We start from the raw sequence: 12,529 nt of genomic DNA, 5'->3' as shown, positions 1-12,529 counted from the left end.
CATGAAAAAGCAGTCTCTGCACAATTAAATTGGTCAGCCTATCAACTGCTTTATTGCTGGATTAATTTACTCATTAATGATGAAAAAGCTAAAATGACCAGTAGAGGTCACTGTTAATATAAATGAGTTGCAAATTCCTACACATTTCACAACAGCTTTGGAAACACAATTGTTAACAGGAAGCATCTAAAAGCAATCTGAATCATCTCACATTGTGCTTAATTATAAAAGTGACAAGACTGTGGGTGTGAAGATTACTTGTGAGGATAGCATACTGTATGTGCGAACGAACTGTTTTTGAAAAGTGGTTTCCTTTTCCATATAAAATTTCTGAGAACTTACTGAAGAGTAAATCACCGAGTCCCCTGTTTCCTGTGGATTACTGAAGACTAACACTAGCATGCATAACAGTTCTTAATGGGTTCATTCAGCTAAGAGCTTGTATGTTTTGACTTGTCACGAAAATGACTTCATGTACATTTCACTTCCTATAGAATTCTGAGCCGTTCCAGAAACATCTAAAAAGAAGAACAGTAGAGTAACTGGCCAGGCACAGAGGTAACAGAACATTAGCTTAATTTCTAAAAAGGGCATGATACTGGATGTTTTCCAGAGACTGTTTCCATTTTCAAAATTATAACATAAATTTTTGATTATAAAGACACCCCCCCCTTATCTTTGCTTACCTCATTATTGAAGCAGGCAGACCAGCTGGGGCCAATTCTCTGTCTGGCAGTCATTTCATAAGAATTATATCAAGAATACATGATCACAACTGAGATTTCATTTCCATCATTGTATAATTATTTGTTCTCATACATATTTTAGTTATTACTCTGATGTTCTGCAGGTCAGGGGTGCTAATCTGTGACAGGGGAGGATGTGTCAAACATCTTTGGAGTGTTTCTTTTGATAGGCACTTTATGTGCAGGGTAACTCCACTGTAACTGCTCCCTTAAAAAAGCAAAAACCTAATGTTCCTGGTTGTTCCTCATTGTGTTTATTATTACATGCTGCCATATTTTGTGGAACATACCAGAACTTTTTTTGAGTTTAAAATGTGCTCTTAACCATTTTAGATTCCCACTGTTACAGCTTGTACCACAGAATGCTCATCATTCTGCCAATATACAAAAGGTAAAGTTCCGTTTGTTACATTGAGTGCACTTTGTATCAGTGTTGGCAATAGATGCAGAAGAATAAATGATTGTTTGCTGCAAAGCACCAAATCTGTGTAAAAAAAAAAAAAGAAACAAAAAAGAAAAAGAAAAAAAAAGAATCCAGGCCAGACATCTAATTTATTCACACTGTTAAAAAAAAAAAAATCTGAGAGAAAACACATTTTACAGGAAGTTCAACACCAAATCACAATGTTTGCATGCACTTTATCACTTGTCATGCTGACAGAGTTATCCTCATCTCACTGGGGTTTATGATATACAGTGATGGGCAGTAGCGTTGCTACAAGTAGTGGCACTACTAGTTTAAAGGGGTGGTTTACTGCTTTTTTTCTTTGCTTGATTGCGTTTATGGGGTGCAATATAACATGTCTTCGTGTTTCGTTTGTTAAAAAACGCCTTATTTTTCATATATTTCACCTTTATTGTAAGCCGCTTTCTCCTCTGTCATTTGAACGACCGGTTGACTTCCTGATTCTCTGAAACCACTCCCTCAGAAACAGGCAGTGGGCTCAGATTGGTCAGCTGGGCCGGTGTGTTGTGATTGGCTAAACTGCGTACTGCACATTGTCCGGAAACTTCACGCCCATTACCTTCACTGGGCGACAGGTGCATGTGCTCCGGTCAAATGTAAATAATGGTGTCAATATTGCCGTATCAGTTTGAGCTAGAATCAGACCCAGAAAGCGGTACTGAAGAGGGTCAAGCAGAACTTCCGCAAGCACAGCTCTTACAAAACGTTTCTGAATGGAAGTTTGCTGTTGTGATTACATACAATTTTTTGAAGTTTGTACAAGTTTGTCTTATACACACAAAATAGCATCGAAGTAACTGGCTACTATAACCAAACAGCGTTGGCTTGTGTTTACGGTCTTGATCAAATCGAAAAATTACGTCATAAAGTGTACATGGAAAATACATTTACAAAATTAGTACATAATTACAAATTCGGGTCCAAAATGTTTGTACGCGTTTGTCATAGACACACGAAATAGCATTTAACTAACTGGCTACTAAAGCCAGCGTTGGCATTTGTTTACGTCCTTGATAAAACTAAAACATTACGTCTGAAATTATACATGCAAATACATTTAAAATTATGAAATCTTACTTACAGGTTGTGGCCCAACAACTGCTGCCTCTGTTTTTAAAGTTGGAACCGCTCCATGTTTTAGTAATAGTTTCTGTGTGAATCCGGCATTGAACTCGTGTAGATTCTGGAAGCTGTCTTCCGTAAAATGCGCAGCACAGAGAGCTAAATTAGGACTGTAATTGTCAGGAACATAATCAAACATAAATTTTAACCATTGTTGACGAACTACAGCATCCGTAGGAAGCCCGAACACAGAAGACCTGACAGCTGGGTGAAAATAACACCGTTTCGACGGCATGGCTACAACTCTCCACTATAACTCTTCCTCTTCGACAAAGCCGCAGAACATGGCCTTGCCCCCTCTTTTGCGTGTTCCGGAGGGAGGGGTTGATGCAAATTTATGGGTTTGTTACGTATGCAACCCGGGAAGTATCTCGTTGTAGTCCCATATGAGTCGTTTTTGTAGGCATTAAACTTCCTGCTTTTTAAAAGACGATATCTCCGCTTACGTTGAACTTTCAGCGCAGCAACTTTGCAGATACTGTTCATGCACCAACAGCAACATTACACACTATTTAAAATGAAAAAAGTGAAATCGCAGTAAACCACCCCTTTAACTACATTTCTCAGTAGCGTGGCGGTAGGGTCACTGCTTTCTGAATCAAATAGCTTTTCGGTAGTTAAGCTCTTTTTTTGATCATGTAGCGCGGTAGCGTCAACAAAAGATAACGTTACATTTTGCAAAGAAAGCATTCTGAAACTCAAGCTCAAATCAGAAATATAACAGCTATGGATCACTGATCCTGGATCAGTAAAAGTGATGCCACAGACACTAAAGCTCGTAACGCCATTGGCTCCTCAAACTGTCAGTCAAACCTCATTATTCCTCCCGCCTCTCTCGTCAAGTGCGGCGCACATTTTGGAGCATCTTAGCTTGTCTGAAGGTAAATAAAGAACTGTTGATTGAATAAGTACAGCGGTTTCTTTACTCAAAAAAACGCTATTTATAAAGGCTAATGCTTTTTTTGTTTGTTTTTTGTTTTTGAGGAGCGGAGAAGAGTTTCTCTAGCATTTGTTGTCAAGTCACAGCCAAATAACTTGTGCGAAGCGCTGAATCTTTTATAATGATACTTTGGCCAAATAACAGAAAAAAACTGAACGCCCACATAATGACAGAAAACTGGGGAAAACGGGACACGAGTATTTGAACTTGATTTTGGTGAAATGTTTATATTAATATCTAATGACACATGCAACGATGCAAATAAACATAGCCTATCTGTAGGCCTAAACATCTATATGGTAACACTATACAATACGATTTCATTAAAATACATTTGTTACAGTATTTATTAATCTTTGTTAATGTTAATGAAAATACAGTCGTTCATTGGTAGTTCATGTTAGTTCACAGTGCATTAACAAATGTTAACAAACAACTTTTGATTTTAATAATGCGTTAGTAAATGTTGAAATTAACATTAAGATAAATGCTGCAGAAGTATTGTTCATTCTTAGTTCATGTTAACTACACTAGTTAACTAATGTTAACTACTGAACCTTATTGTGAAGTGTTACCATTTATATAAATGTATCTGTATACAATAAAGCCACAATACCAACAGCAAAAATTTATTTTGCCTATGTTACAATATGAGGTAAATCCGGCCCTGTATTTGATACTGATTATGTTGCCAAATTGGTTTGGAACAGCTGTTGAATAAACAGTTAAACTGAACACGCCTGTCTATCTGCTTGACTGACAGTTTTATTGATCACTAAGAGAGCATTGACTTGGTATGATGTTGGTTCAATAGAATTTTTTTTTTTTTTTTTTTAATAGCTTGGATGTAGTAAACTACTTTTGCCATGTTGCCGTAGCTTAGCTTGCTACATTTCCCAGGGCTGTAGCTTTAGTGTAGTTAAGCTTCATTTAAAGAAGAGTAACTGTTAGCTTAGCTCACTACATTTTCCAAGTAGCTTGCCCAACACTGGTGATATATCATTTATCATTATTTGGAACCCATAATGAGATTCCATAATGTGTTGCAACTGTTTTATTATTGCCTAAAAGTCTTACAGCAAATAATACCTATGGTAGGGCAATAATACATTCATAGCTATTTTAAATGTTTTAAAATATACAAAAATGGCCTATTGCTAATACAGTTTTTAAAATACATTTACATAAATATGTTTTCAATAACCCATATGGCAAAAAAAAAAAATATTTTTGTGACCAAAATGTATATTTTGATATATTCAATGATATATTCAAAATATATTTCTGAAATAGAAAATATATTTTGTTTTAACCCTCATTTACCAAAATATAATTCCGGGACAAGAATTTTTTTTTTTTTATATATATATATATATATATATATATTAGTCCTCATTTGTAAGCTGCTTTGGATAAAAGCTAAATGACTAAATGCAATGTGTGTGTGTGTGTGTATATATATGTATATAAAACAGCGTATATTTATATAATTTGAAACAGATTAAAAAAATGTATTAATTTAAATATTGTGCGTTAACAAGGACGCTAAAGAACACAGCCTCTAGTGTCAGTCACTAGTGCGCACTTTTGAGATCAGGGAAGTGAGGTTTACCTGCACAGCTCTTGTTAGCTGGCCTCCGTTAAACTCACATCCCTAAACCTCACTCCCATCTGGGTCACGGCACCAGTATAACCTTTCTGGTTCTCCTCACCTCAATTGTTCTGGGGTGCATTTCCCAAAAGCAACTATGATTGTAAGTTCTGTTGTTACCAATAGTGTTCAATGGAACTTGCAATCATAGTTAGCTAACAATGCTTTTGGGAAACGCAGCCCTGCAGGATTCGAGCCGGCATTTCTGGCATGGGAGGCAGGCGCACTAACAAAGACACTAAAGTCTGCATTTGAACAATATTTTGAGCAAAAAAAAAAAAACACATATTTTGCCATATGGGCTGGACAGGAACAAGTTTGGGATATTTTATGAAAACAGATAATCTGCCACAGATAAACAGTCTACTGGTTGTCAGTGCGCTCAGAGGCATCTCTTTTCGAGTGAGAGAGGTCCATTCCTTGAGCTGTGCCATGCAGACATATTCTGCAGCCCATGATCATGAGGAAAGCCCTACGGAAGGATCGGTTAAAGAAACCATAGAGGAAAGGGTTTAGGGAGGAGTTGACATACCCCAACCACAGGAACACGTCCCATATCACAGCAGCAGTCCCGTACTCAATAAATGGGTCAACGATATTAACAGTAAAGAACGGCAACCAGAAAAGAAGAAAAACCCCCATGATTATGCCCAGAGTTTTGGCCGCTTTTCTTTCCCTCCTTATAGAGTTCCGGTGTTTTTGTTTCTTGCTCGAGTCCTTGCCCACACCTGCCGCCATCTGTGCCTCCATCGCACTTATCTGCATGGCTTGACGCTTTGCCGCTTTGTAGATTTTCCAGTAGGCCACCAACATGGTCACCATAGGCAGGTAAAACGCAACAAGGGACGCCATAACGGCGTAAACGCGGTTCACCAAGAAGATGCACACGTTCTCAGGCAAAGGAATGTCCATGCCAAGTTTGTGCAGCCCGAGGAGGATTGGACCGAAAGAGATGAGGAAAGGAATGGCCCAGCAAACCACAATCAGCAGACCCACACGTTTACGGGACATTTTAAACGAATACACCAAAGGGTTGCAGACGGCGTAATAGCGGTCAAAAGCGATGCAGCTCAAATGGAAGATGGAGGCCGTGCAGAGCATAACGTCCAAGCTGGAGTGAAGATGGCAGAAGGTTGGGCCGAAATACCAACATCCTTCCACTGTTCTGACCATACTGTATGGCATAACCACCAGGCCCACCAGGAAGTCAGCAACAGCCAGAGACATGACGAAAGAGTTTGTAGGGCACTGAAGCTGTTTGAAGTAAGCAATGGCGAGAACCACCAGGAAGTTGCCGACAACGGTGCAGATGATCCCAGCGATGATGAAGACATAGAGGGCGACTCGCGAACCGGAGCTCCTCAACGTGGCACAGGGCTCAAAATCAGAGTCGAGTGAAATGTTGCTCCATTCCGAGGAGTTTTCCATGCTGTTCAACCTGGTGATAAACAAGACACATACATTCAAGATTTATTCCCATGATCATTGATAAATGTTTTGTTTGATCTCATAACATATTATGACCAAGAAGAAAAATGCTTGTTCGAGATATTGTCTAATGTTGCAAATAAACTGCCATACTGATATATGAGAACAAAAATGTCTATGTCGTTTCACCACACCATAATAATCACTCTATTTCACCATTAATATTTTTGCTAAGTGACAACTGCCCCTGAAGCTCCTGTAAGGCTGGGAAAGCAGAACAGACTGGGAAACCAAAGCCAAATCTGCAATGAAAACAATATTTTGAATCCTTAACTTCTGGATATTGGCCAAGAATCATAAAAAGTCCCTCAACTCGACCTTGTCTCAGGAATTGTATCCCTGCAGCATGCCCCATTGTGACCTTTGGGATTACACCTAACGTGCATACCTAAAATGTCATCAGCATTGTTAAAGTTGAACTCGGTCCCTATTGGGATGTGAGCAAAAACATGAGTTTGAAAGCATGCAATCTGACACATTTATTTTTGCTATTGGAAACAATTCAAAGGGATGGTGTAATGTGTTGCATAATTAAAGAAATTCTAGAAATAGCGTATTTGAGATGTAATGAAGAAAACTTCCATTGCACATTCTTCATGTAAAATGTACAGCATGTTAAAGAAAAAACACCAATGAATTCTCTCAGATCCAGTCATGCGGAAGAGAGTGTCAGTTCCCAGTGACTGACAGGCATGTTTCTCAGCCCATGACAGAACCTGAAAACAACATCTGGGGATGTTTGACGGAGAGGAAAAAGGAAGGATAGTGGAAAAAAATGGTTTTAGTTCAGTAATAATAAAATTTTAATTGCCACCAATGGGACCGTATGACAGGGAAAGGCAATGCTTAACATTTTGCTCTTCCCTACGCTATCATTTAAAAAGTCATTCTGTCATTCTATATTCTAATTATAATTTAATTTTCTTTGCTATTTTTTATAACTGATTATGGATCTATATAATAGCTCCTGTGTGGATATCAGCAATTATGACACTTTTTTTATGACACAATTTTGGAAATATTAGTTGGTGTTTGCAATCAATTCAAGTCACTTTTATTTGTATTGCACTTTATGCAATAATGATTGTTCAGTTTGGTTCAACTATTTAAAGTTCTTTCATTATAAAAAAACTAAATTCAGCTACAAGTAGTTCTACTGCAGATAACAGAAATAATAATTCATTGATTGATGTTGATGTAGCAAAAATTGTCAATTATGAAACTAATTTGATTCAGCTATAAAACAACTCTACAGAAAACAATAGTGCCATCATTCAGGGTGTAGTGATTTTCAATGTTGGGTTGCCATCTGGCTGATGTACACAAGTTATATGGACTAATTATGAATATTACAATTATTTTTCTTGTTTTTGGTGCATCTAGGCAAATGTCAGCTTATATGAAAACCTGCATAAAAATACTTTTAAAAAATCATAATGTGTGTTCCACATAAAATATAACAGCATATATTGGTTCACAATGAGAGTAAGTAAACACTGACAAAATGTATATTTAGCAGTGAGCTATTTTTTGAATAATCATAATATCCATATAATGAGTAATAAAAATTGTGCTATGTAATGTAATATTTTGTAGATCACCTACACAGTGTCCCTATGACAAAATGTTTATTAAAATAGGATCGAGTCTGAAAATTGACCCTAAAAATAGAGAAATGGCCTGATGTGCATGCTATATTGCACGTTATTTTGCAATTTGCACTCAGTAATAAGGGGAACAGTAGAAGGAACATTTAGCTGCTGAAATGAAAATGATAAAATTCTTCCTGTTCCTCTGAGCCATTTGCAGTGTTACAAAATGACCGATCTGGAAGGTCAGGATTGCAGGCACTGCTTAGACACGCTCACAAACACACACTGTGATCCCTCTGACTGCTCGGACACAGCAGGTGAGCTTTAAAACATCCTGCACAGATACTCTTGCAGTAAGAAGCTGTGACCATCACGACAATGTTCTAAGAGCAGCTTAAAGATACTTGTAAAGAAACATAATTTAGATATTGTACATGTGTCTGCATGTGTGGTCGTCCCTGATCTTAAAAACGACAAATTAAAGTCTACCCCACACTTCACAAATGTAAACACTGACTAATTCCAAGTGCATAATAAAGATATGGGGCAATTTTTGATCCAGTTCACAAAGACAGGCAGACCATAACAAAGCGCTCAGCTGTTCCATAACAAAATCTTTCTCCAGGTTATCATGTAGGACAAACCTAAGCACTTTTTGTTCTTCAGCTTAACTAACCACTGCTGGAGGTAAAACAAATGACTTGCCATTCATCCCTAAATCTTACATTTAAACCAAAGCCACTGGAAATCCAACATGATTGTGCTATCGGTTGCTTTGTTTGTTATTCTTGAACAAAACCCATCTCTGGCGCGTTCCAAGTAAAACAATTGACCCAAATCAAATTGTTGCATTCTGCCAACTCACTTAAAATATGTATTTACTTTACTTTCAAGGAATTGGATGGAGAGACTGGACAGGGCAGGAATGTCCATTTGAGTCAGACATATTAATAATCTACCAAAAGCAGGCTGCATAAAACTCACCTTCCCACACTAATGAGGAGACGAACAGACCTGTCAGTCGCAAAGGGGAACATTCAGGGTTCACGTTAATGTAAACTAAAAAAATGTAAAATAACAATGCTGGAGTTTATACCAGATGGACACATACCAGATTTTAATACTTAAAGACTAAAAAATACTTTAAAAATATACATGTAAAAAGGTAAAAACTAAATTTAAAAATAAAATGTAAAGTAAATAATAATAATAATAATAACAATAGTAAAATATAAGTATGTATTATTATTATTATTGCATATGCCATACAAGTACTGGACTTATGGGAGAGCTATAAAAACAACAACAACAATAATAATAATAATAATAATAATAAAACATAGTTTATTATTATTATTATTATTATTATTACACTTTCATGACTTGTAAGGTATATTTAAGCATGTTACAGTCACAATCACAATTTTACAGGTCACATTAGAGATCTACTCACCTAAATGACAGTGTTTCGTCTTTCTTTATGATGCCATGTCTAACTGACACTCCTTGTTTCCTCCATTTCTACTGAATGGCAGCTCCATTGGTGAGGTGAGGATGGTAAAGTGCCTGTGTGTGTGTGTGTGTGTGTGTGTGTTATTTTGAATACGCCACATTAATAAGCTCTAAAACGGTCCTCTTGATCAGAATGTAGGCGGGGCGTGTGTGTGTGTGGGTGCCTGTGTGTTGGGTATTAAGAGTTGGGCATTGTTATGCAAATAATCCTCACATCCAACAGATTTCCTGCTCTGTTCGCTGTTTCGCAGTATGGCTAATGCAGACATCAAAGTCAGCTTGACTGGGTAATAACAGAGAGGTTACATGTTTTCTAAATTGTGCTTGATGTGTGAATCAGATGAAATAATTGCTTTTCCTAAGCGGGCAGTGGAAAGATACTGCTGTGTTGAGAGTCTGGATTTCACAGATAACATCAGTAAACACATTGCATTCCGTTCTGATCTCAGAATGAGTTTAGCTCTGCTAGGCTTTGGCCTGGCACACAAGGAAACTGTGCCCACACGACTCCACAGAAATCTCGGCAGATTTTTGGCTGGATCTGTTGGGTTATTCAATAGTGTTTAATACACATTCAAATTCATTTTCTATTTTTTGTGGGGCTTAAACTGAAAGAAAGAAAGAAAGAAAGAAAGAAAGAAAGAAAGAAAGAAATGAGGTGCTGTAAGATTGTAAAAAATAAATAAATACATTTTAAAAATAATTAAAAGGGCTGAAATAATTATTATTGTTGTTGTTTTAATTAATAGTTAATATATATATATATATATGAGACAAAAATTAATATCACATTTTTTACATTACTTTACATTTACTGTTTTGTCTTTACTTAACACCACACCACACTACACTGAATAATAAATAAAGTGTTTTTTTTTGGGGGGCTAAATTTCTTCAAAAATGTATGACACCAACATAATGTGAACATCTGCTCATGGCAGCTCTGCAGCTCTCTACAGAAGTGTCACAGGCTGCCTGAGTAACCCTAGCAGAGAACATTTGCAGTAGATGAAATGAGCTCCAGTGTTGCTTTTTATGCATTATCCATTAAAATGACAAAAAGTAAACAGTCCATAATACCCCTTTCCTTTTTTCCACAACCAAAATGTCAGGCACTTAAAACAAACCACTTTCAAACAATGAGAGTGTTTAAATATACTGTACAACACAAAAATCAGTTCACTATATAAAATGTCTGCTTTTTATGTCAAACATGAACAGTCATGAGAACAAGATGTGCTGTTATTGAATAAAGTGCCAGAACGCTTGGAAAGAACACAGTTCAAGGTGGTTACACGACCTTGACAGGTTATTAAGCATAACTGGTGTATACGATTATGCATGTAAAAGCATTCAGTAACTCACTACACCTGACACATCACATAACATGGAAGGTATCGTAAATGCAAAGATTAATTGCCACTCTTTGATTAGTATGGCAAGAATAAAAGGTACACACTCTGCACAAGACTGATGAATAAATTCACAACACACTCAAACCTAATTCCCATTCTGTTTTTCCAAATAACATTCAAATTATATGATTTTTTTTTGACATTTGTGAAAATAAAGATACCTGTACGGTTTAACTAACTGTAAGTGGCTTGCTTGCTAATGCATTGCAAAAAGATACTAATAATTATTACTAAATTATTAAAGTAATTGTAAAACATCATGTAGATGACCACAAAACAATTTGCTTGCTGTAGCACTACACTGAAGAAGAAAAAAAAAAAAGAAAAAAAAATGTTTTAAGGTAAGTGGTTGCAAACAATTTATTTGAGCTATATTTAAATAAACAAATTTAGTTCACTAACTTTCAACATTATTTTTTTATTTTATTTAAATGTAGCTACAATAAATAGTTTGAAAGCACTTACCTTAAAAAAAATGTAGTATATGTTTGTTTTTGTTTTTTTTCAGTGTAAAAATTAATAACATTTCATAGAAATGATGCCACATCACACGATTTGAATACATCTGAACTTTAGAATTAAACTAGTGACTTAAATTTTATTAGACTATATCAAATTTTTTATCTAATCATTGCCTGATGAAAAAGTGTAAACAAATTCTTGCTTTATAATAAAAAAATTAGGGTGGTGTGTTCCACTGTTTTCAACGTATTCTATGCAAAAAAATATATTCATATACTAAGCGCTACAAATAATTTTGACTTGTCACATATACTGTATTTATATCTGTCAACTTATGCACAAGACCAAATATAACCCTGCTTATCATCTTTCCAAGCCCACTGTACACGTCCCTCTCCCCTCCAGAAACCCCTGCTGTGTTACATCTGGCAGGTGAAACTGCCCTCCAGATACCTGGAACGTCTGTCTGTGTTCAAGTCTGTCAAGTGTGTAGGATGAGCTTTAATTAAACATGTGGGGTTTTCAATTGCTCCCAGATAAAAGGCACACTCACTCCTTGGCCAGCGGTGTCTCCAGCCCAGTCATTCATATGTAATGTGAGTGTTTGTCAGGAGAGGCACAGAGCATCTGCGCTATTGAAAAAGCAGGCTGAGACCAACAGGCAGGGATGTGTCACATAATTGAATCCCGTATAATGAGAGTTTTGTTAATTATGAATATGATCAAGGATACTGTATGACTATAAAGCAGCAGAATTCATTGGAGGTAATCACAGGCTACATTACATTGTTGCACACGCTGGTTGCATTGGCCCATCCATCCATCCGTCCGTCCGTCCGTCCAAATAACTATAACTAAACATATCCACCCACCCAATTAGCCATTCATCAATTAGCCACCCATCCATCCATCCATCCATTTATCCATCTTCACCCATCCATCCATTCAAATAACTATAACTAAACATATATCCACCCATCCATCCACCCAATTAGCCATTCATCAATATATCAAATTAACCTTCCATCCATCCATCCACCCATCCATCCATTCAAATAACTATCCATCAATCCACCCAATTGTCCATCCATCCATCCAAACAACTATCCATCCATCCACCCAATTAGCCATCCAT

General features: G+C 36.7%; 1 protein-coding gene across 1 annotated transcript; it reads right to left on the bottom strand.

Moving 5' to 3' along the window:
* Positions 1–4,735: 4,735 nt before the first annotated feature.
* On the bottom strand, positions 4,736–9,576 carry LOC131544982 (5-hydroxytryptamine receptor 4). Its single transcript, XM_058783562.1, has 2 exons — positions 9,459–9,576; positions 4,736–6,363 (listed from the first exon to the last, which is right to left on the bottom strand). The coding sequence occupies exon 2, from the start codon at positions 6,351–6,353 to the stop codon at positions 5,289–5,291; it is 1,065 nt and encodes a 354-aa protein (XP_058639545.1). The 5' UTR covers positions 6,354–6,363; positions 9,459–9,576; the 3' UTR covers positions 4,736–5,288.
* Between the last annotated feature and the right edge of the window lie 2,953 nt (positions 9,577–12,529).

The sequence above is a fragment of the Onychostoma macrolepis genome, chromosome 01, assembly GCF_012432095.1.
Source record: "Onychostoma macrolepis isolate SWU-2019 chromosome 01, ASM1243209v1, whole genome shotgun sequence".
NCBI classification, from domain to species: Eukaryota; Metazoa; Chordata; class Actinopteri; order Cypriniformes; family Cyprinidae; genus Onychostoma; species Onychostoma macrolepis.
This window is presented reverse-complemented; position numbering and strand designations above follow the sequence as displayed.